This window comes from Podarcis cretensis (assembly GCF_951804945.1).
Source record: "Podarcis cretensis genome assembly, chromosome: 17".
In the NCBI taxonomy this organism is placed as follows: domain Eukaryota; kingdom Metazoa; phylum Chordata; class Lepidosauria; order Squamata; family Lacertidae; genus Podarcis; species Podarcis cretensis.
This window is the reverse complement of record NC_137187.1, coordinates 23394966-23420360: the sequence shown is the minus strand read 5'-3', so window position 1 is coordinate 23420360 and position 25395 is coordinate 23394966. Positions and strand designations below refer to the sequence as shown.

The following is a 25395-nucleotide window of genomic DNA, read 5'->3' as shown; positions in this document are numbered from 1 at the left end:
TGGGGAGGAAGAGCTTAAACTTAACAAAAACACCTGCGCTCGGTGTCATCTGTTGCATGTTTTGCACCCACAGCCTGATATATGCTTCTTCAGCATATCATCAGACTGGCCTCTTTGGAGGTGTGAAAATGAGTGTAATGGATCAAGTCCTCTAATGTTTGATCCTCTTTTAGCAATGCATCGAGGTTAATTCCCATTTTGCATTACTTTTAATGGAAAAACATACCTTGGTTTTGGAACGCTTTGGTTTTGGAACGGACTTCCAGAACTGATTAAGTTTGAGAACCAAGGTACCAATGTACTGGGGTTAAAGGCAACTTTATTTCATTAGCCATAGGGCATAACAATGTTATTTATAAGGAATGGGACCTGTACTTGGTTGAGTTCATTGAGCGGGAAGATGGCACACCATCTGAAGTAGACAGAAGCACCTCACTATGCTAAATAATTGGCTTTCATTAATCCATTCCTTCGTGACTTATTTAAAGATACTAGCCCCAATCCACCTGAAAGTCGGCTGTTACTAAAGCTACAACCCTGTGCATACTTTCATGGGAGTAAGCGAACAGAGTGGGACTTATTTCTAGGTAGATATACATATAGTTGTGCCTTAAGTTCCGTTGAAATTAAGCAATCGCTAGCCAAAGTATTGTTGCTTTTAATGGGGCTTAATCATCATGGCTAAGTTTAGCCAGATGAGAGCTTTTTCAAAGTTGTCGCCTCTTCTTGGTAGTGGCCCCACATCTGTGGAATTAAATTTTGCTTGAGATTAGGCAAGCTCCACCTGTCGATTGTTTGAATGGGCTCTGAAGGTCAACTGCTTCCACTTTTCAAGACTGATCTAAACATTTTATTCTTAGTTTACTGTGTCTTCATGTTTATGCTCAAGGATTTCTGCTGGCTTTTAAGATTATTACGAATTCTGGGTGTTTTAGAAATTTTTAGGTATGTTTTGCACTGCATGACGGTTGCTTAATTTCGTCTTCCCATGCTGCTTTGTCGAGTGTTTTCTCTTGAAAATTGGCTCCTGCATTTACAAACTAAACTAATCATTCTGTTTCCAATGTTCTGCCACTGGTAACGACTTATCTCCAATTTTGCAGCTATGCCATCATTTTAATCGAAATAGCAACAAGAAGTGACCCCACCCTGGTAAGATCTATGATGTCTGGTACTTGACTGTTCTGCTCCATTTGGGAATGATTTTGTGTGTTTTAAAACTGTAGTGGTTTTGTTTGTTTTTATAATTGTATACTTTATTGTTGTAACCTTATAAATCTTAGAAATCAATAATTCCAGGGTGTTTGGGGGAAGCTGGGATTGTGGGAGACTGCTGTTGGGGAAAACAGGCAGAGATAAGCAGTTAATTATTATTGAGCCCTCAGGTCCCCCCCCCCAAAAAATGTTAGATTTTCATATATTTTGTGCAAAATCTTGCACCATTTCCAAATTAACTTGACTGGTTCTTCGGGTAATTAAATATCTGCTTTTAAATACTTGAGAATTAGAGTGTTATCTTGGTTTTGTTATGCTGAGAAGGCCATAATGTTTGAGTCACACACCCTTGCTTGGGTCATTTTAGAATACAGTGGTACCTTGGTTTATGAACTTGATCCATTCCAGAAGTCTGTTCTTAAACCAAAGCATTCTTAAACCAAAGTATGCTTTCCCATAACAGCGGAGGACTCAATTTACACTCCACAGGAAGCGGAACATGTTCTGCTTCCAAGGCAAAGTTCACAAAGCAAAACACCTACTTCCGGGTTTGCAGCCTTCTTAAGTTGTTCATAAACTAAGCTGTTCTTAAACCAAGGTACCACTGTATTCACATATCAGTGCTTCTCTATTGACCTGTGAACCTTACCAGCGAGGTAAAGGCGATCGTGTTAATCGTTTACATGCTCACTTACCTTGAAACGAACAGCATTCAAGTCAAGAGCTGCTGAACGAATCTTCTTTTGTCTGAACTTGGGATGCCCTCCTGGATCCTATAACAGAACCTCAAACTGTGTTGAATTTGAGGTGAGGATTTTTGCAAGGTCCTGAGGAGTGCTAGAACAGGTCGTAGGAATTCATTGAAAAGCAGAGTATAGATGTCTTAGGGTGGCCTGCTCCCAAGAGACTGAGATCTCCTCAGAGTTAAAAACTGGCAGTGATCTAACCCCCTTTTGGGGGGTTAAGGTCAAAGTTGTTGAGCTTCTTTGGGGGGAGCCAGTGATCTACCGGTGATCTACCACAGAGTTCCAGTGATCTACCTGTTGGATGTGCCTGCCGTAAAGCAACACACACACTTTCTTGAACAAAAAGGGGCAATATGTGGAATTTTGCTGTGAATGAATGGCACCAATGACAAAACTGGCGATTCTAAAACATTATTACTGTTATCCTTTTATTTGTTTAATTTGTCGACTGCCCTTCAACTGTAGATCTCAGGGCTGTTCACAGCATAAAATGTATTAAATAATAATAATAATAATAATAATAATAATAATAATAATAATAATAATTTATTATGACACCCATCAGACTGGCTTGCCCCAAAGCATGTGATTCGAAAGCTGATGTCTGTAGAGCACGTGACTCTTGCTGATTTCTGTTCTATGATTACAATCTCCTTGAAAATAAATAAATAAATAAATAAAGGCACTATTTGTGTTTTCTAGAAAGATGATACACAGTCAGAGGAATATTCTTTGTGCCCCGCTTTGACAGAATTAATATCAGAAAAATCTGAGCATGCCTGTCCCTGCCCTACAGAATATGTAGAGGTAAACCGAATGCTAATATACTCCTGTCTTCTTTATGGTGGAATTATTGTTGCAGAAGTGGACTGAAATTGCCAGCTGGGAACTGCCTTGGCCTGCTGCTTATCCATTTAATAGCAGCTTGATCTGCAGAAACCAGCAGGTGAAGTGTTCTGTGATGATGAGATGAGCACTATCATCTGCTCCTATCAGTGGATCAGGCTGCTGGGAAAAGTACAAGGGGTCTGTGAAATGTTTGGCACTTGTAGCAGACACGATCCACGATCCATGTTGCCCTTGAAAGAAAGGGAAGGTTTCTTTTTCGCTTAAAAACAAAACACACAGATGGAAGAAGAAGAAGAAGAAGAAGAAGAAGAGGGAAGTTTCCAATTCCTCCTCCAAGACTCTACAGAACAATGTGTGGCTTTAATATTCCTTAAAAATAGTATTATTCTGACAAACTGAAATGTCAGCTTGTCTCACAAAAACAGAATGCAGTAAATGATGCTTTTAATATGCAGCTACTGGAGTTTTATGACTTCCTGTGGTTATAAACTGTCAGATCCATGATCGTATTTAATAGTCGTTATGCTCTAGCTTCTGCATTTGAAAGGTGGCTGTCAATGAGCCAAAATATGTGTCTGGAGGGGGGAAAGTCTGTCTAGTTTAAAAGAATTCAAGCGTCACCTTGTCATTTTAGTTTGTCTGCCTGGGGAAAAATAGATTCGGGGAAGCCAAAACCACTCCCCCCTCTTCCTTGTTTCTTTCAGATTACTCTAGAGCAGGATCTCCAACTTTTTAAGACTTTTTTTAGCTGTTTAAGACTACAATTCCCATCATCCCTGGCCACTGGTCCTGCTAGCTAGGAATGCTGAGAGCTGCAGTCCAAAAACAGCTGGAGACCCAAGTTTGGGGAATCCTGCTCTAGAGTAACGACTTTGAGAGATCTAGCTACGTTGTATCTGTATATTTTCTCCTATAGAGGGCACAACAACTAGCTAATTGAACTCACTTTTTTTCCAAAGTTTGATGATTATTGGCTTGTGGCAACACAGAGGTGGGGTTTTTCTCTGGTGATGGCAAGGTTATGGGATGCCCTCCCTGCTAAAATAAGAGTGACGTCATCAGTGTTGGCATTCTGAAGACAAGCATTCCCCTGAACTTAACTTCTGATTCTGTCGTTTTCGTTGTTGCACTTTTGAATGGTTTGTTTTGCATGGACAGGCGGAGTCCCCCCAACGCCAAGCAACCTCTGAGCGGATTAATAATGACTCAAGACAACATACTATGGGGTTAAAATTGGCCACAACTTTATTAAGTTTCAGATGTAGGGAGACCTTGGCTCAGGCACTGGGCGTTTATCCTTCCCAGTCCCCAGCCGGGGATCTGGGAGGCTTCAGGGTTATCCAGAATGTGTGGGTTTTGGGCTGGCTCTGGAAAACATGTGGTCAAGCAGAGAGCCCCCCCCCCCCCCCGTTTCGCTGCCGTTGAAGGGGAGAGCAATGACAACCTCTCGGCATATGGCCAACGCCTCCCCCCAAGGACCCCTTTAAGGGGAACCCTGAGATCACCGCCCCAAGGGGGGTGTGGGTCACCACTTCACGCCCCCCCCCCATTTAGGAAGATTGACCTAAAGGATTCCTCCCAAGGCTTGAAACCGCCAAAGTTGTGATGTTTTGCTATGGGAAAAGCAAAACCTGCCAATGGGGGAAAATTCCTTTCCGGCTCTTCAACAGCAACCTTGATGTAACAGTGCCTGCGTACCTGTGGAGAAGAGGTTAACCTGCAAAAGAAGACTTAACTGAGGGAGGGGAGGGTGGGAGAAGCTCTGGAGCCGACTGACGCTTCGCAGGTAGGATTCACCTTCTGTTGTGTGGACAGGGTGGGCCCTCCCCCTACCTGGCCGATCCCCTGGTAGTGCCTCCCCAGGCGGGATTGGGCGATTGGCTGAGGTAGGTAGAGACCTCCAGGTTTCCAGCCTGGGGAGGATGAAGGCGACCCAAACTACCAGGAGCCGCACTGGGATCCGGGGGGCTGCGCGTGACCACGCAAAATGCGCCTCCCATTTGATGTGGGGAGCGGTCATTACTGTATATTTGAATTAAGGCTGTTTTAATGTCCCCATGGACCTGTTGCTGTGCATTTTAATTATGTATTGATTTTATAGCTGCAAGACCACTTGGGAGCCACTTGGACATACAAGTGGTATATAAATTAATAAACAGTAATAATACATTTTGATAAAGTGTTGAGCCTATTCTGGCAACTGGCGGTGATTAAGAGATGCTGACTGCCGGAAGCCAGAACCTCATTTGAACTGGAAGGAGTGGCATACTATCCTGTTTCTTTTTCAAAATTATTTTTTATCAAATTTCCAAAGTTTCATATATGCACTTCAAGACGTAGTAAATTTTTCTTTTCTTTTGTCGACTTCCCACCCCCTTTTATTTCTTCCCCTCTGCCGAACCCTACTTTCTATCTCTTATACCATAACAATACTATAATCTCTAATTCCTTCTGTTGCTCATAGTGCAAACCCTCCTTGCGAGTTCATCATACTATAATAGTTCTTTAAATAGTCCGAAAAAGGCTTCCATTCTTCCGTAAAGCAATCATCATTACGTTCTCTTATTTTAGCTGTTAGCTTCGCCAGTTCTGCATTGCCCATTTTCTTACTTATCTATTCATGTTTGGTGGGAACTTATTCCTTCCATTTTTTGTGCATAAAAAAATCCTAGCTGCTGCTGTTACATACATACAGTGCTTTTTTTTCTGGGGGGGGGGTACGCAGGGGTACGCATTTTGTGAATCTAAGTTTGGCCTCATTGAGGGATAGTATTTCAATATAAGTAGGAAAATGAGAGTACCCCTAAACATTTTTTTTTAAGAAAAAAGCACTGCATACATAAACAGCTTAAACATCTTTTTTGGAACTTCTGTCCCCATAATCCCTAAGAGAAAAGCTTTAGGGTTGTTGTTGTTTTTTTGTTATAATCACTTTGAACATCTTTTTTATCTCATCATATATCATTTCCCAAAATACCCTTGCTTTCTTACAAGTCCACCACATATGAAAAAAGATTCAGCTACCTGTTTATACTTCCAGAAATCATTAGAAACTTTCTTATACATGTTAGGCAATTTGTTAGGTGCTAGATACCATCTATATATCATTGCCATATAATTTTCTTTCAAAATATAGCGAGCATTAGCTTTCATATCAGCTTTCCATTTCAGGAATCTTCTTTCCTTCTTGCAGCTGATCAGGAGGTGTAGGAAGAGCAATCCAGCGCAAAGGCTTACCTTTGAGCAAGTCCGGAAGTTGCTGCAGAAGATGAACCCAAACAAAGTTAGCCCAGTTGACATGATGATGACTTTGGTAAGAATCATTCTTAGTTGCACCGGAGTGGACAACTCTTGGATGTGCTTGAAGCACATGAAAACATTATTTAGGAATGCGTATTCTGTGTCACTTGTTTGAAGACAGTAAGGTGGCAGTAAGGAAAGAGGGCATATGATTTTATAAATTAGCAAAGATGCCAATACCAAGGCATAGTTCCTCATCGTTATCTCTGTACAACAGACATTGTGCAGAAGCATTATGCTCATAAAACTAATGAGGATGTGAATGGCAGGTACTTCTTGCAAGGGGGATCCAATGGACAGGAAAGAGGTTGCTTAACCATTTCTACACCCACTGATACTCCTCTATATATGTTTAGGGGAGTTTTTAATGTTTGATGTCTTATCATGTTTTTAATCATTCTGTTGTGAGCTGCCCAGAGTTGCTGGGGAAACCCAGCCAGATGGGCGGGGTACAAATAAATTATTATTATTATTATTATTATTATTATTATTATTATTATTATTAATTCCAGGCTATTTTAATAGTTCCCCACTCCATCCCAGCTTGCCTGTGAACTGAAAGTAAGTCTACCTCTGGCAGACTGGTGGAGGTTGCATTTATTAGAAATAGTAAAGGAATTTAAAGACATTTCCTATGGGGTAGATCCTGGATAGATCGAATTTACTGTATACTCCACGGAAGACTTCTGTGTGGCTTACAAATATTAATTAAAATATTTATTTTAATGTGATTTAACAAGAATCCCCCTCCCCTAATGAGTCAGAAATTAAGGACTTAAGCTGTGGATTTAAGGCTGTGTGGAGATAAACTTTCGATCCAAAGCAATGTTTCAAGATGAAGCTGGAAAGCTAAGAGTTTTGGAGTGACGCAGTCAGGAAAAAATGCCGTTCGCCATTTTGTGAGGCATTGTGGGAGCTCTTGGGTCTGGGAGGAGAAAGAGAGAAATAGAGTTGTTTACATATCGTGAATCAACTCCTCGGTGGGACTTAAGAGCGACAAATGCCAAAATTTACGATGGATAAAGTGATGTTATCTATGAAGGAGATATATGGAAACCATCTGGACTTAGTGAAGGAACGGGAAATCCACACAGGATTATTACACTTGCTATCGGCTTAAGGAGACTAACAGAAGAGATCGTAAAGGAAAAAGAGAAACTATACGAACAAGATATGATGTGGCAACACCAAGATAAGACTGGATAGAATTATGAACTTTGTTTGGACTGATTGGGACTGATTTGGACATTAACGCAGTAATAAGAAGATGATCTGAATTCCCCTTTGGATCTTGAAGTATGGGTTCCCCCAACAAAATTTAAAAAATTGGCTTTGTAATTCGGAATTTATATGATGTGATTTAATTTGATGTGATTGGCCAGTTAATAAAAATTATTTAAAAAATAAATAAATAAAATATTTATTTTAAAAATGCTAATAAAAGCAAACATTGAAAATGAGCTAACATAAACATGTGAAATATAAATAAAATCAGTAACCGTCCCTTCACATTATGTGTACAGCTGGGGGAAAACTGGTGTGCATGGGGTGGCTGTGTCTAAAAGCAATTTATTGGCTTTCAATTTGCAAATGCTCTCAGGCATCTTTGAATCATGACATTAGGGTATCTCCAAGTTCGTTCTGTTTTATTGCTGATGGCTTGTGGGCCTAGCTATGCAAAGTTGTCTCACAGGCCTTTGTGCAGAAGTCTGGTAGCAACATCAGCGGCTGGAAAATACAGAACCCATTATCTGACACAGAACGTCTGATGGGGTTGTTTGTGTTGAATACATTTTTGTTCTGCCTGCCTAGATGGAGAAATACAGCAAACATCTGGAGGTGTTAGTAGCAGAAAGGACTCAGGACTTGACACATGAAAAGCAGAAGACGGACCGCTTGTTGTATAGTGAGTGATTCGCACCAATGGGAATACAGATTATTCTGATATAAAGGAAAAGGGACCCCTGACCATTAGGTCCAGTCGCGGACGACTCTGGGGTTGCAGTACTCATCTCGCTCTATTGGCTGAGGGAGCCAGCGTACAGTTTCCAGGTCATGTGGCCAGCACGACTAAGCCGCTTCTGGTGAACCAGAGCAGTGCAAAGAAACACCGTTTACCTTCCTGCCGGAGTGGTACCTATTTATCTACTTGCACTTTGACGTGCTTTCGAACTGCTAGGTTGGCAGGAGCAGGGACTGAGCAACGGGAGCTCACCCCGTTGCGGTTATTCGAACCACCAACCTTCCAATCGGCAAGCCCTAGGCTCTGTGGTTTAGACCACAGCGCCACCTGCGTCCCATATTTTGATATATGGCTTTGCTAAAGGGGGACTTTCAGTTCTGTGGGTGCTCCCATCATGGTCCTGTCAATAGCCCGAGTAAGGAATTCAAGGCAAAAATCCAAGGCAGAGGTCCAAGGCACTCAAAGTACCTTCAGGACCTTGGAGAGCTCCAACAGAGCTGAGGAAGCTATGCAAGGTATAAGGAGGAATTCAACATTGCCACAAGCATTTCAGCTTGTCAGAGTGAACAATACTCCTTCTCCTCCTCAGAGCCAATCTTGGGGGATACCTTCTAGGAGGAGCAAGTGGTTGGTGACAGGCGGCAGGGGGAAGCCAGCCCAGAGCTTCTGCTAGTGGGACTCATTTGTTGGCACCTGCCGGCTGTCTCTCTCCAGGCACTATGTGTGGGCTTATATATATTCATTGGTCCTACAGAATAGTAAATCCCACCTCAACAGAGATGTTGGCTGATTGTTAAAAGGGTCTTCTCCCTATTCTCCCAGTCTTTGGCTTGTGTGGTACTGGGTTCCTGGCAGTTTTTCTCCCAAGGATGGAGAAGGAGCCTGGTCTTCCTCTTGTTCCTCCATCTGATGGTGCACAGCCCCCAGGCTGTGAGTCATGACATTCAGTATGCATGAAGTGGCTCTTAAACTTTTTGGTATTGTGGACCCTTCTTGAAATGTGATTGTTCATTGGGGACCATTTCCATATTTCCTTACCCAATAGCAGAAATGGGAACCTGTGGATCTCCAGATGCTGATGGACTCCATCATCCTTGGCCGTTGACCATGTTGGCTGGGGCTTATGGGAAGTGGAGCCCACAACATCTGGAGGGCCACAGGTCCCCCATCCCTCACATATAGCTACAGTTGTGGGGAGGTGCCACAAGGCTTCTGAACTCAAATTTAAGTGCTGGTAGCCACATTTCCAAAAGCCAAGTGTACATACAAGGAAAGATGTTGTGGTTCTCTTACAATTCCGCTTCAGCTGCTCGCACCGCGTAAGAGGCAATGTGCAAGTGTCAAAACGAAAATTAGGTTGCATCTTCAGTGTGTGATGAGCACATCAAGGAAACCTCTAGTGCAGTAGATCCCAAACTGAGGAGTGGGGAGCACAAGTGATCCACAAGCTTCACTCAGGTGGTCTGTGAAACGTTCACATTAAAATTACACATTGATTTTTAACAGTCTTTTAGTGTAAGGACACGGCTGGCGCTGTGGTCTAAACCACTGAGCCTAGGACTTGCTGATCAGAAGGTCAGCAGTTCGAATCCCCGTGACAGGGTGAGCTCCCATTGCTCAGTCCCAGCTCCTGCCAACCTAGCAGTTCAAAAGCATGTCAAAGTGCAAGTAGATAAATAGGTACCGCTCCAGTGGGAAGGTAAACGGCATTTCCGTGCGCTTCTCTGGTTTCGCCAGAAGTGGCTTAGTCATGCTGGCCACATGACCCGGAAGCTGTCCACTAGCTCCCTTGGCCAGTAAAGCTAGATGAACACCATAACCCCAGAGTCGGCCACAACTGGACCTAACGGGCAGAGGTCCCTTTACCTAGTGTTTCTTGTATCTCTTATATATTCTATATGGAATTCAAATTGCAATGCAACAAAATACAATGTAAGGAATTAAAGCAGTAATAGAAATATAATAGAAAACCATACCATACCAAGGGCAGGGAACAACAATTGCTACACCAGACCAAAAAATAACATTTAAGTGATCTGCTAAGACTCTTAGCATTTTTCAAGTGGTCCCATTGGGAGGGTGGGGAGAGTTTGGCAACCACTGCTCAAAGCAGTAGAGCATTTCCCCCCGCCATGATTATTTTCAGAGTGGTTCTGGGGACCTCAGGCTATCCATTCGACCACAGTTTTAAAAGCAGAGGATTTTGAGAAAAGAATCCCAACAGATGAGACTGGATAGTATGAAGGAAAAGATAAAGATAGATAGAACCCGATGAAGTGCACTGTTAAAAATAAAAATCTAAATAAAATACATAAGTAAGATCCAAAGAAATTCTCAAAGATAGAAAAGGAACCAGGTTGGGGAGGGAGGAGGAATGATGTGAATACGGACTTTACATTTCTGCATCCCGAATCAACTGAGAGTTTGGTTAGGTATCTGCTTACTGTGGGAGATTTCATACCAGTGGAATCAAACTAAATTGAGAAGACCAGTTCCAAGAGCCTGATGTCAATATATATCTGCTGCTTTCTGGTCAATGGATGCATTTTATCTTGCAGTTACTGTAAATGCATGTATTGGCCAGGTATAGGATTCCAGTGTGAAATCACTTTGTATTTATTAATACAGGTTGAGTTTTAGTGGGTACTTTGCATTAGTAATAATGGCTTTTGTTTGTTCTACAAAACAGGCATGTTGCCAAAACAGGTAGCTGATGATTTAAGACAAGGAAAGGCATCACAGGCCCAAAGTTACATAAACTCCACTGTATTTTTCAGGTAAGTAGGACTGAACCCAGCAGCAAACCGCTACTTAGCCTTTGTGTGAATAGCTTTTTCAGAGACGTCAAGGTGCGGTCGATACCATGGCGAGATACGTTTTTATTCTTTGTGTCCTTCCACAACTGTCTCTGCAGATATATCGAAGCTGAGTGTTGCGGAAAGGTGAAACTCTTGGGGAGCACAGCCTGCAGCTGTTCTGCAAAAGACATGTGCATTTTGGTGTGGCTGCTTGTGAAGAGCAGCACACTCCTTCTCCATCTCTAACATTTAGCACATATCTGATATGATGATTTATTTACATGACCATATTCATGATGGTGATTGATTCGTTCACATATGCGTTCTGTGTAGGCCTCTGAAAATATTTTTTAAAAAATAAATTGTAGATGCATTTAGGAATTAAATTAGCTAGACGTAAAGATTCATGTCATCTCGTCTAAGCAATGTCAACACTGCATTGTGTTTTTTGAATCTAGGAGAAGTGGCTGCAACAAGGAACTCCCCCCCCCCCTCAGTAGCAAAACTTCCCTTCCCATTACACGTGTGTTGATAAGGCTATTGTTGCCATATCAAGAGTTTAGTGCCATGTTAGCCGTGCAGGGAAAGTTGCTCTAATTATGCTAGAGAGCTAATAACCTGTACACTGCTTTTTATGAAAGAATTTTTGTTCCTCTTTTTTTCTTTCTGCCTTTGAGAGAGTCATCATCATTTAGGATTTGTCTGAAATGCTTCAAGCATTCAGCAAGCGAGCACATTAAAATTCTGCAGATTAATGTCTACTGATTTATGCTTACATCTGCTTGTCTGCAGATGGACAAGATTTATACACGACAGGATGGACAACACAGAGATTTATTTGCCCAACAGATGTAACTCTAACGTATAGATAAGAGATTATGTACTCCTCTTGTAAATGAAGTTTGATTGGTATCAGAGCAGATTTTGTGAGGGTACTTTTGTCCCAATGAATATACTTTAAAGAAATATCAAGATCCTTGCATGGATTCCCCTCCCCATTCAAAGTCCAGTAAATGATTTCTGCTTCTACCATTAAAATTAATGGGAAGGTCTTATTGGCAGGGGAGGCCCATATGAAGCCCTTTCAGCTGCAAAAGCCTGGGGAAACATAATTCAAATATATTTTTTTCACCAGTGCTTTATAAAGGAATACTATCTTCCACTCCCCCAACCTGCTAAATTGACATGGTGCAATTGAAAACTGCAAAAATAATTATTGTAGGGAATCGGCAGAGTGGAGGAGGTGGAAGAGGAGAGTGCTGCTCAGATATGCAGAATTCAAAATGTAATGTGCCATCAAAATGTGTCAGCATCAAAATGTTTTCCAAAATCCTTCGACTCACATTTAAGGCTTGTTCTTCCTTGCCAGCGACATTGTTGGCTTCACTCAGCTCTCCAGCACCAGCACGCCTTACCAAGTGGTTGACTTCCTAAACAAGCTCTACACCACCTTTGATGAAATCATAGACAATTACGACGTCTACAAGGTGGAAACTATCGGAGATGCCTGTGAGTGCTTAAAAACAACATTGTCATCATCAATCTTTATTACGGTCCAGAGACCCAACAAATCGTTACAAAGCAATACACAATTCATACAGCCTACCTCCAGGTTAAACAAGCATTTTGTTCAGAATGTAGGGATCATTGGTTCTTGCAACCACTGATAAAAACATTGCCACTGCTAATGTTCTAGCATTTGTCCAGTCTTCCAATAGGAACCTGACATAGTGAGCCTCTGATTTTCCCGGGAAAGGTACCAGCAAGGGTAATATCAGTTCAGCCCTGGCTTGCTCATATTTTGCACAGTGCAACAAAATATGTTTTATGGAGTTGATGTCTTGAGCACACGTGCAAAGTCTGTCCTGGTAGAGAACTCCTCTCAACCTGCCATCCAACACTGCAGAAGGAAAGACGTTTAGTCTGGCTTTGGTGAAAAGCCTTCGATAGTTTGGAAACTGTCAGGTTTTTAATGTAAAATGTTAACTTAAAGACATGCCCATATTGTACTCCTACTGCCAGCGGACTACAGAGATCGTAAGTCACTGTGTGCATTATCCCATAATCTTCCTTTTCTGGTTTTTCTCCCCCAAATTAACCCCTGCCTGCTTTCAAATATTTTACATGTTATCTCCATATTGATAGTTATTATCTCTGTTGTTAATTGTAAATGTTTACTCAAACCCTGCTGGTGAGTTTAGATCTTTACATTGTTTCTGTAAATACAACATAAATAGTTCCCAATCTTTCTTAAATTATCTATTGTCTTTGTCTCTGAGTATTTCTGTTAGCTTTGCCATTTCCTCATATTCCATCAATTTTTGTAGCCATTCTTCCTTGGTTGGTATTTCTTCACTTTTCCATCTTTGGGCTAATAACATCCTGGCCGCAGTTGTAGCATACATAGTTTTTTCTTTTCTCTTGGTAAATCTTGACCCATAATGCCTAATAAAAAAAGCTTCTGGTCTTTTAATAAAAGTCAATTTAAACATTTTCTTAACTTCATTATAAATCATATCCCAATACTTCTTAATCAATTTGCAGTTCCACCACATATGGGAAAAGGTGCCTGTCCCCAGTCCAAATTTGACCTCAGCCCAAGCTCATCAGGAAAAGCAATGTTTCTTTACATTTGCCCATATCTACATAATAACAGTTGATCGTCATGGCCAACCTTACAGAGATGTTGTAACACTTGCTGAAGTAATGTATGCAGAGTGCTTTGAACATTTAATAAATGTTTATGGTTATTTTTCCTCCACTAAAATATCCCTTCATGAATAGGTTTCCCATAAATTATTTCCTGTGCCCCAAGAAAGTTATCCTGTTAGTGTGCGGACTTTCAATGGGACATCTCCCAAATCTGTTATGGGTTTCTTCCAAGTCTCCAGAGCAGATTTGGTGGGTGCAGGGGCATCTTCAGGGGGTGGGGGTAGGAGAAGAAGATGCTGTGCCAAGTTTATTTCTGCAAGTCCCCTCCCCCACCATTAAAGAACAAAAACAAGAAAGATTTGTGGCACCTTAAAAATGAAACCTTTGTTTTTCAGAATCTGTGACAGAAGCTTTTGTAGGTGAGAGCCTACCTCATCAGGTGCACAAATTGGAAACCTAGACAGCTTGGTGTAGAGAGAAGTAGATTTTTCTTTTACAAATTGAAGCCAAAAGGTCAAGCGATGCAGAAGACAGGAGTAGGTGTAACTCGGGAATTTGTAAACAGAACACAAAATAATACAGAATCCAGCCAGGCAAAGACTCTCATATATGAGAGGTCAACGGCTCGGATCTAAACAGACTAGGGAAAAGCAAAATAGCTGTAATCACCTCCTTGGGGTTCAGCATGTTTGCACATTTGCATTAAGCCATGGCTTGGCTTAGCATGGCATGCACATATGGCCCAGCCATTCCAGTTCAGCCATCTTCAGGTGAGCTGTTGCCATTTCTTGTTACCTTCTTCCAAAGTTCCTACACGAGCGATGGTAATAGCGATATTGAGGCTATGCCAACCTCGGTGAATATTCCTATTTATTTTTTTCCTAGACATGGTGGTGTCAGGAGTGCCCAGAGAGAATGGCATTCGCCATGCCAGCGAAATTGCAAGTATGGCTCTGGACCTGGTCTCAGTGTGCAAAACGTTTAGGATCCCACACAAGCCCAACACCCAGCTAAAGATTCGAGCAGGGATCCACTCAGGTATGAGGGTGCACTGTGCCATGGAGAAATGTTGACTCTGCAAAAGTGGGATGTGGGTATAAGGGAGAATTAAAGTATGTTGCCCTCATTCAGGACGAGAGAAGGTGTGAAGCTTGCCCTCTTGGGGCTGTGTCCACTCATAGCCCTTGTTGGCAATGGCCAGGTTGTGGTGGAGACAGACTAGAAAGGAGTCCAGAACTACATCCCATCGTGGGAGGGAGACTGGTTCTCACGCTGCTTTTTGAAGTGGCAGTTCTGCCTCACTTTCTGAGCTACTCTTAACAGGGTAGCAATAATTGATGGAAATATACCATACTTTTCTGTGTATAAGACTAGTTCCCCCCCTCTTAAAATAATGCAAAAAAGTGGGGGTCGTCTTATACATGGGATGTGCATAGAGTGGATGTCTGATTGGTTGCTGCTGCAGCTGTCAGCGGCTATTGTGCGTGTTATTGGTTGCTGCGTCAATGGGAATGGGTGTTGTTGATTGGCCGATGCTGCGGCAATAGGGCGGGCGATTAGCAGGTGAGGGGAGAGATGGGAAGGCGAATTTTGCAATGCGTGCAAGTGAGCGATTCTCGGCATTCCGCCCTAAAAACAACCCTCAGTTATCCACCCCCCCAAAAGCTCAACAACTCGGGGCAATCCTCCCCAATCCTCCCCCCAAAAAGCTCAACAACTTTTTGGCATCTTCCCCCATTTTCTGAAATTTCAGTCCCCCAAAATAGGGGGCGTATTATACATGGGGGCACCTTATAGACAGAAAAGTACGGTATATATTTATTTATTTCAGTCAATAACCAGTTGAAATGGATGTGGGAACAGCAATTGGTCCTCCCTCTTCCCAGGAATGAAGGAACGCGAAATATACTCGGAGTAGAGAGTGGATTTCATGCTCTTTATTCAGCTCATAGTGGTGAGGAGGAATGGAAGTTCCCCCACAATGTCTGCTTTATATACATTATTTACACAATGGGCTGCACGTGATTGGCTAATTCTGGGATTCTCCTGTAGGCCAATCAGGTTGTGGATTCACTTCCACCTGGAGCTGGATTGGGTGGCTCCTGCGGACCAATCATACTGCTGCATTGTTCTAGGACCAATCAGACCGCTGCATTCTGAATCCTATTGTTCTAGGACCAGTCAGACTGCTGCATTTTGGACCCTATTCAACTCAGTACATAACAGAACGATTTGCACGTATCTCGTGCTCTTAACTTAGAGCGCCCATCACAAACAAATACACTTCTGTGGAAGAAGCCTCTCATTATGATAGCCTACAAATCTCAACAGCCGTTATCTGCACCTCCATCAACTAAGCTTCCCCCCCCCCTTCATCTCCAAGTCACATCAGACATTTAAAGCACTCGTATGTCACTTTGACAGCTAGAGTTTTCCCCAAAGAATCCTGGATACTGTAGTTTGCTAGGCTGCCGACCCTGCAAGACCTATAACTCCCAGCACCCTTAACAAACAACAGCTCCTCAGCTTCTCCCTGAGTGACATAAGAGTGCTTCAGATATATGGTGTTGATGTGACCAACATTGCCTTTCTTCACACAAAAGACTTTCCTCCGTACCAAATGCACATCCCTCCCACTTTCCTCCCTGTGCTGTTCCTTGTTCTTTTTTTTTTTTTTTTGCAAATGTTGTACTGCTTTTATATTTTAATAGAGTGAACCCACACAGAAACAGTAAGCCCTATCTGTTATCTCTGATACTGGGGTGAACTGCAAATAAACTCAAGTCAGGAAGGATACTTGGATTGGTTTTGGGTTGTTGTTTTTCCCCTTTCTCTAGGGCCAGTTGTGGCAGGAGTTGTGGGAACAAAAATGCCCCGGTACTGCTTATTTGGGGACACCGTCAACACAGCCTCCAGGATGGAATCCACCAGCGAAGGTAACAAAAACAGCAGCAACTGGCGAATCTCTGTGAGAATTAATGAAAGATGAGCTGATGGCATTTCAGGTGGGCCACTGTAGAGATCTAGGGACGCGGGTGGCGCTGTGGGTTAAACCACAGAGCCTAGGACTTGCCGATCAGAAGGTCGGCAGTTCAAATCCCCATGACGGGGTGAGCTCCTGTTGCTTGCTCCCTGCTCCTGCCAACCTAGCAGTTCGAAAGCACGTCCAAGTGCAAGTAGATAAATAGGTACCGCTCCAGCAGGAAGGTAAACAGCTTTTCCGTGCGCTGCTCTGGTTCTCCAGAAGCGGCTTAGTCATGCTGACCACATGACCCGGAAGCTGTACGCTGGCTCCCTCGGCCAATAAAGCGAGATGAACGCCGCAACCCCAGGGTCGGTCATGACTGGACCTAATGGTCAGGGGTCCCTTTACCTTTACTACTGCAGAGATACTTATGTTTTTGTGTTAATTGGGGTTGGGTGGGTGAGACCAAAGCAGGTGGATTAGTTTCCCCTCTTTCGGCCACTCCTTTCCCTCTCCCTCTTTTTTTAAACACTTCTCAAGATTCCTTGGGGTGAAGTTTACATGCATGGTGTGTACTCAACCCAAGTCTTTGTCCTCTTCACTGTGATAGCCCTTTGCCTTTCTGTTCTCCAGCCTAAACATACCAAGTTCATCCAATCTTTCTGCCTAGTTCTTTCTAGCACTGATCATCTTTGTCGCTCTCCTAAGCAAGACTGCATGGAATTATCTTTGCGGGGTGGAAGGGTCAAGTTTTCCAACATTTCTCCAGTGAAAATAGGGGTGCCCAGTGCTATTTTTTCTAGAAAAAGAGGTGCCGGAACCAAGGCCGGATTTAGGTTTGATGAGGCCCTAAGCTACTGAAGATAATGGGGCCCTTTTGATGTCCAGCTGTCCTTTGTCAACAACAAATTGCCGTTGTTTTTTGTGTTGAATACATGCTATATGGTAATTTACGGACCTAATAGGTATCTAAAGCCATTTGCACATAACAAATAGGAGCCTACACAACACAAAACACTGTTGTTGTGTGTAGTTTTTATTTTGTTTGTTTTTTATCTTATATTTTGGAAATATACATCCAGGGTTTTTTTATTTAAATTTTTTTGGCGGCCCCAAGAGAGTGGGGCCCTAAGCTAGAGCTTGTTTAGCTTATATATAAATCCAGCACTGGCCAGAACTCACCTCTGGCACCTCCCTTGTTCTCTTAGAATGGCGCCCACCTGAGAGATGCCAGAACTGAATTCCAGTAAGTTCTGGCTGAAAAAAAAGCCCGGGCGGGGTATTTCATACTCTCCAACATTTCTCCGATGAAAAGGGGGACATCCTAAGGAAAAGCAGGACATTCCAGGGATCCCATCAGTAATAGGGACAACTTCTCTACTTGTCAATGGACTGTACTTGAAAAATAGGGATACTTGGAGAGTCTGATCTTGTCAACAGCTATAAGGAGATGGGAAATACTATCATTAATTCTTAGTTGACACAGTCATGGACACATTCCCAAATGCCTCAGGCAGAAGCCACAGACCTCAGGGTTCCCCTGTGAGTCCACTGGCAGGACTGTAGCAGCAAATGGCAGAAACGAGATTGGGGGAGAGATATCTATGTCTAAGAGGCCATTGCTCAGTTTCTACAGCGAATTTTTCTTTGAAAAGGGAAGCAGGGCTGATAACAGTGCTGTAGCTGAATGTCTCTTTTCCTTCTAGCTCTCAAAATACAGTGCAGTTCAAATACATACCAGCTGTTGGAGCAGATTGGAGAGTACATATTGGTGTGCCGGGGGAATTTGCAAGTCAAGGTAAATAGGAAACGTTTGTGTTCAGGCTTTCCCGAAGGGGAAATGAGTGGCAGTCCTTTGGAAAGCTTTTGCTTTAACCCCTTTGGATTGGCTGGCCTTGAGTCTGCTCTGAATCTTGAGCATCATTCGTTTCTGGTCTGCTCCTTAGGGCACATTTGCACTGTGTAAAGTGACTCAAGTCTTAATGCCTCTCCCAAGAAACCCTGGAAACAGCCGTGATATTGAAAGTTACCAGCCTAGGGCCTAATTTCTGCCTAAGTTCTCCAGGATCTATTTTATCCTGAAGACTTGAAGTCCCAGAAGATGCAAAGCTGTAATATAGAGGAAAGTGGGTTTGAGCAGAGTTTCACCTCACCAGTGGGTAACTAGAACATCTATGCTTATTCTAGTGCAGATGGAAAGTGCAAATGTATTTCTGTTAGGGCTGCCTCCAGCTTTGCATTTTTAGCCAATTAACCACTGGCCTTTTTGCAGTTTGATTAAATATACATATACATTTCTGAGGTACTGTGTTTCTGAGGTACTGCAGAGAGTATAAGGCAGGCATAGGCAAACTCAGCCCTCCAGATGTTTTGATGATGATTCCCATCATCCATGGCCACTGGTCCTGTTAGCTAGGAATCATGGGAGTTGTAGTCCCAAAACCTCTGGAGGACCGAGTTTGCCTATGCCTGGTATAAGGTAACAGTCCATTTAGTAAACAAAAGCTACCACTTATGGGCCTGGTTTGCATGTAACACTAGGCTGAACTATGGTTTGTGCTGGCACACTGTGGGAAAACTGTAATGGGAACTAAGCCATGGTTTGGATTAGCATTATTCCATTCCAGACAAACCACAAGCTGAAATCAGTGTCCGGTTTTGGCTGGTGGTTTGCTTAGGTGAGACAAGCGATGACCTTCGGTTACATGATTTCATCACAGCAGACAGCAAGATGAATGAAGTTGCTTTTGACAGAAGATAAACTGCAGTGGAACAGAAACAGTTCTGTCTGAGATGGATACGAGGTGAAACGGAAAAAAAGATGCATTCTTACATCCCTGGTCCATGCTATGCCATACTTTAGTTTAGTGCTTTGCGTGAACCAGGCCATTATTAGACAGAAGGACAGTGGCGTAGCGTGGGTTGCCAGCATCTGTGGTCCCGGGGGGAGGGAGGGAAATGGATGGAGAGATGCGCATTCAACTACATAACAGCATCTGAGTCACCCAGGACATTGCAGCTGCAGAGATAATGAAAGAAGAGTTGTTCCATTGTATGGAGAGGTCACTTCCTGGTTCACATGGAGAAGCCATTTTCAATGGAGCCCAGTGAAGGAAGTGCACTGGGTGCTGAATTTTTTCTCCCAGTGCAACTGCCCTGTGCCTCCCCCTCCCCCCCCCATGCTTTACCACTGCATCTATTCACCCAAATTAGAAACCTCAAAACAGTACCCTCAAAACAGAAACACTTGGTTCCAGTGCACAAAATTTTAAAAGGGTGGGGGGAGGGGTGGTTCCATTCCAAACTGAGCAAAACACAATGGTGTCCACTGAAAAGGATGGCATTTTGGCCCACTTTGAGAACAGATCTTGAATTGCAGCCCTGCTCATTAAAAATGGAGTTCAGGTTAAAGTTGTTAACCTTTTCTGGGGAAGGAAAGCCCTGTGTTTTTTTTGGGGGGGGGGTTCAGGTCAAAGATGTTGAGCCTTTTTTAAGGAGGAGGAAAGCCCCATTTTTAAGGGTTTTGGGGGAGAAAGAGGAACAGCCACACACCAACAAATTGCTGGGGAGACAAACAGCCTCACTGAGTAAACTCCGTCTTCCATTCTGCAGATTGTGCGACAATAGAGGGCGGGGCAAGGGGGCGGTAAGGAAAGGGGCCCAGCGATCGACCGTGATCTACTAAAACCTCCCGGGATCTACCAGTAGATCGCAATCAACCTGTTGGAGATCCCTGCTCTGGTGCAATTGAAATAAAGCAACGGGGGGGGGGGGGGGCTAGCCATGCCTCTATTTTAGTGCTGGTATTTGCTCTCAGGTGTAAAGTATTGCTGACACCATTGATAAGTTGTGCTGTTACGTTTCTTTCTAGGGGAAAGGTGACATGATAACATATTGGCTGGAAGGAAAGAAGTCTAGCGCAACTCAAAAGAAGTCACTAAGCCCTTCCACAACCTCTCAGACTCTTAACCAAAGTACTTGCAATATCATCCCAGGTGTTATATAAAATGACCTGCTTTCGACCCTGCCATACAAAAACCCCACCAGGTACTTTCTCCATGGTCACAGTCTTTATACACCCCAAATGAAACTGTAAGCAAGAAGCATCTAAGTTCTCTTCTCCAAAAGGGAGGTCCTCATGAGCGATATGAAGAAAATAGACACCGTTGTAGGCTTGCAAACCCTGACTCTGGCTATTTTCAGACGTTAGGTGAAATTATGGTTTGTTTCGCCTGCCCACAAACCATGGTTTATTCAGGGCCAACAAACCAGGGTCAGAAACCCTGCTTGAATCTTGTCTGCAAAGCAAACTTTGTGCTAAGTGTTATTTGTTGTTGTTACTTAATTCACAGACCTCTGACGAACCACAATTAGGATCACTGTGCCACCTAATGAGGGGGATGCAGTCTTTGATGGCACAAATGGTAGTGAATAGGGGCAGGAAATGGTTTAAAACCATGGTTTGACCACTGTGTGCCTGGAGCAGGTCCCCCTCTTCATATCACCCTTCCGACATAAAATGTACTCAGAGTCGAGAGTAGATTTCATGTTCTTTATTCAGCTCATAGTGGTGAGGAGGAATGGAAGTTTCCCCAAAGTATCTGCTTTATATACATTATTTACATAATGGGCTGCACGTTACTGGCTAATTCCGGAATTCTCCTGTAAGCCAATCAGGTTGTGGATTCACTTCCATCTGGAGCTGGATTGGATGGCTCCTGCAGACCAATGATACTGCTGCATTGTTCTAGGACCAATCAGACTGCTGCATTCTGAATCCTATTGTTCTAGAACCAATCAGACTGCCGCATTTTGGATCCTATTGTTCTAGGACCAATCAGACTGCTGCATTTTGGATCCTATTCAACTCAGTACATAACACGATACATGGCTGTCAGCCAGCCTCACCCACCCATTCCACATGATTGTAATCACATGTGAGCACGCAAATAGGGATCTAGTGAAGGAGAAAATTCCCCTTCCAAAAACTGGAAACAGGAGATGATGCAGAAAAACAGCATTTTGCTTAGAAACTGGCAAGGCACTATTCTTGAGGTCTCTTACTGGCAAGGCTGGCACTGTTTAAGAAATGGTTCAGAGAGGAATCACATATAGTATAATCATCAGTGCTCTTAAGTCGAGAACCTTCTGGGGGGGGTTGAAAGGTTTGCAAGTTTGAAATAAGCTTTTCATTGTCCACCCTCTGCTACAGCTATATGTGTAAACATGGTAAGCCAGTTGGATACAGAGAAAATAGATTGGGGGGGGGGGATAGGAAGCCTGGGCTGTCACGTTTGTCTGGGTGCCCATCAGCATTGTTTGTTTTGCTGTGCCTGTTCGAAGCACCTCCGTGATGCTGGGTCCCTTTTTGGCACACAATGCTTTTTGCTTTCTTTTTAGTGAGAACCTCAAGCACTCTGACTCATTGTGGAATTTAGGACACTGGCTGTGGTGTCTCTGAAGGAAAGCGGGGCTCCTTTCCACAAGCACTCTTTCGTTCATAAATAGTCACGGAGTTTTTGTTTTGTTTTGCTTCCGTTCATAAGTGCTTGTAATGCCGGATAATCTCTCATGTTACAGAACTGTCACGGATTCAATCCTGCCTTGGGATCTTATTCAAGTTCCTGCCCTGGTAAATTCCTCTCCCCTTCTCTCACATCAAGGCGATAAGAGTCCTGTTGGACCTGACCTTTAGGTCTAGCATTTTGTTTCAAATACCTGCCTCACCAAACGTCTGTGGGTTATTGGAGTGGTTTTATTACTGAAATGTATTGTTTTGTGTATTTTGGCTCTTATAAGTTGCTTGGAGACTTCTTCCTTTTTGTAATAGCCGTAAGCCAAATAAGGGACATGAGCACGACAACCCTCTCCTGCCGGTCTGTGGGCTTTGCAGCCAAATTACAAAAGCATGTTTTGCTAGACAAACACAGAGCTAGTACATGGAGAGTTCTTGAACATCCTAGAGAGGACCCTGTGTGTGTGGTCACTTCCTTTGCCTCCTCTGGGCAGGAACTCTCTAACAAAGGAGACAATCCTTTATATTTCCTTCTTCCTGTAAGAAGACTCTCTTTTCACGATGTTTCCAAGCTGACCAGACGTGCATGACTAAAACTCCTGCCTTCAGCCATGTTAGCAAAGACTCCCAACTTTCATTTCACTGTAACTTAGAAGTATTTTTCTGCACACTACTTTGCTCTATTTGCTGCTTGCACTGAAATGTAAGTAAACCCTTTCCCCATTGATCTTACTAAAAATGCATGGCTCATTCTCTGCAACAGGGGTGAAAAGGAGTTGGTCAATAGACCACAAACAGAAGGGGATAAAAAGGTATAGCTGCCTTATTACTAAGCTTTAATAAGCTGCCAAACTAAAAAGTATTTTACTCTGCTGAAAAGGCTTCACAGCCATATTGTTTTGTATTTCTTCCACACACGTGGGATAGGAAGTTTAGATCTAAATCTACAGATTTAATCCTCAATCCATTTCCCAACATGGTCCTCTCCTCATTCAATACTAAGAGGTATCCTCCCTCTGTATGCATAGCACAATGCCCAATTTGGTGACTAATAGCCACATCACAAATCTTTTCCTTATATTTAGAAAGAATCTATGAATTCTTCAAGCCTCATTCAAGCCATGTGGTGGATGGGAGATTTCAGACTCAGGGGCTGCATGTGGCCCTCCAGGACCCTCTATCCAAAACCATCTCAAAGCTATTATTTGCCCAGAAAGAAAAGCAGTCCCCTTTGGGGACAGATAACAACAACAAACAACAACTTTGGAAGGGGATTTTCAGTGAGGAAAAGACACAGGGAAAGGATTAACAACAACACCATCACCTGTTATGCTGCAGTCCCTATGCAGCTCAGAGCATGTTACATAAGTTGTTTCTTTGCAATCTCTGTTTTTCTGTATTAAATGTTTTGTTGCTATAGCTAGTCTTTGTTTTATTTTTTTCTGCTGGTTTTATATTTCATGTATAATTGACAGTATTATTTTCTTTTGCATTCTAACCTTGTTTTATATTTGATGTATATTGAGCTAGAGAAATTATTTTGTGAGGTGACTAATAAATATAAATATAAATAAGAATAAGAATCTGACATTGGCAGTACTTTTAAGCTGAAGTGTTTGACTGAGTAACACTCCGTGGCCTTTTAAATAAACTGTGGGAGGGGAGGTTATCAATTTATTTTGCTTTATTATGTATTTTACATTTTCATTTTGTATTTGTATTTTTATGTTGCGAATGGCCCTGTGATCTTCAGATTAAGGGCGGTATACAAATAATAAATAAATGTAATAAATAAATACTTTGTCACAGTAATTTTTGTAAGTTTTGGGGTGGGGCACAAAATCCTTCCCCAAGCCACCACGTCACTCGCAGGAGAGACATGTGGCTCAGGTGCGCTGCAAGCCCTACGGTGAGTGCCGCCTGGCAAAGACCTGATGAAGAGAGCACAGCAGAGGTTATATTTTCTGAGAATCCTCCGGAAAAACAATCTCTCAAAGGACCTGTTGATGGCATTTTACCATTGTACTGTGGAGAGTACTTATGGTCTGTGTGTGAGGTTTGGGAACTGCACGGTCAGGGGAAAAACAATGCTGTCCAGGGTTGTAAAGACTGCGGAGAGAATAATTGGGTGCACTCTTCCCACCTTGGATCAAATCTACGCTTCCAGGTGCCATGAGAAAGCTGCAGAGATAGTGCAGGATAGTGCGCACCCCGGAAATGATCTCTTTCAGCTTCTGCCTTCTGGAAGAAGGTACAGGGTTATAAAGACTAGGACTAGCCGCCTGAGAAACAGTTTCTACCCAAATGTGATTTTGGTTTTAAACGCAGTGTAAGGAGTCTCTATGGGAGTGTATTGTATTTAAAAATGGGGTATCAGAGTTCTTAGGGGACTAACCAGGCTGGGATAGTTGGGATAGCAGGCTTGTTGGTTTTTGAATGTCTGGTGTAGATTTTTCAATTTCGTTGTTTTGTATGGGACAATGACAATAAAGATTATCGTATAGTATTTTGTTCCCCCCCCCAGTGGTGACACCCAGGGTGGACCGCCCCCACTGCACCCCCCTTCCTCCACCCCTGGGTTGGTGAGTGGAGCAAGCTGTGGCACAGCCCCTAACAATTGCTCACAGAATTGTCACTCTTAACAGATCTTGGTCTCCTATTCGGATTCGAGGGCCCATCCCACAAAGCCGTATCTTTGGGTTCAGCTCAACGAGCAAGTCAAAAGCGTCCATCTCTTCTCAAGCCAATTCAAGATGATACTAGCAATTCTTCCTTCATACTGATCCTGAGCCTGTGGAGTAGCTAGGAAATATGAGCTTTGATTCCCAAAAGGGTCTTTCTTTTCATAATTGCCTGTCGACTGAGACATCTCCTTAAAGAACATTTGATGACCACTCCGCCAGGGCCATAGAAGTAATGGCGGTTCTGATTTGTCCATTAAAACTCTCTCAACCAAAACTCCACTTTTCAACCAATAATAATAATAATAATAATTTATTATTTATACGCCGCCCATCTGGTCGGGCCTCCCCAGCTACTCTGGGTGGCTCCCAATAGAATATTAAAAACACGATAAAATATCAAACATTAAAAACTTCCCTAAACAGGATGTCTTCTAAAAGTCAGATAGTTGTTTATTTCCTTGCCATCTGATGGGAGGGCGTTCCACAGGTCAGGTGCCACTACTGAGAAGGCCCTCTGTGTGGTTCCCTGTAACCTCACTTCTCGCAGTGAGGGAACCACCAGAAGGCCCTCAGAGCTGGACCTCAGTGTCCGGGCTAAACGATGGGGGTGGAGACACTCCTTCAGGTATACAGGGCCAAGAGCTTTAAAGCACCAACACTTTGAATCGGAAACGTACTGAGAGCCAATGTAGATCTTTCAGGACCGGT

At 43.0% G+C, this 25395-nt stretch overlaps 1 protein-coding gene across 1 annotated transcript in view; it reads left to right on the top strand.

Moving 5' to 3' along the window:
- LOC307206115 (atrial natriuretic peptide receptor 1-like) overlaps positions 1–23207 on the top strand; it is a 49314-nt gene extending 26107 nt beyond the window's left edge. The window contains exons 12-21 of the mRNA XM_079958909.1: positions 1104–1152; positions 2664–2768; positions 6004–6123; positions 7923–8016; positions 10763–10850; positions 12241–12380; positions 14409–14561; positions 16361–16459; positions 18195–18286; positions 20360–23207. Of these exons, the coding sequence (XP_079815035.1) occupies positions 1104–1152; positions 2664–2768; positions 6004–6123; positions 7923–8016; positions 10763–10850; positions 12241–12380; positions 14409–14561; positions 16361–16459; positions 18195–18286; positions 20360–20494 (1075 nt within the window). The 3' untranslated portion in view covers positions 20495–23207. The remainder of the gene's footprint in view (positions 1–1103; positions 1153–2663; positions 2769–6003; positions 6124–7922; positions 8017–10762; positions 10851–12240; positions 12381–14408; positions 14562–16360; positions 16460–18194; positions 18287–20359) is intronic.
- Positions 23208–25395: the final 2188 nt, after the last annotated feature.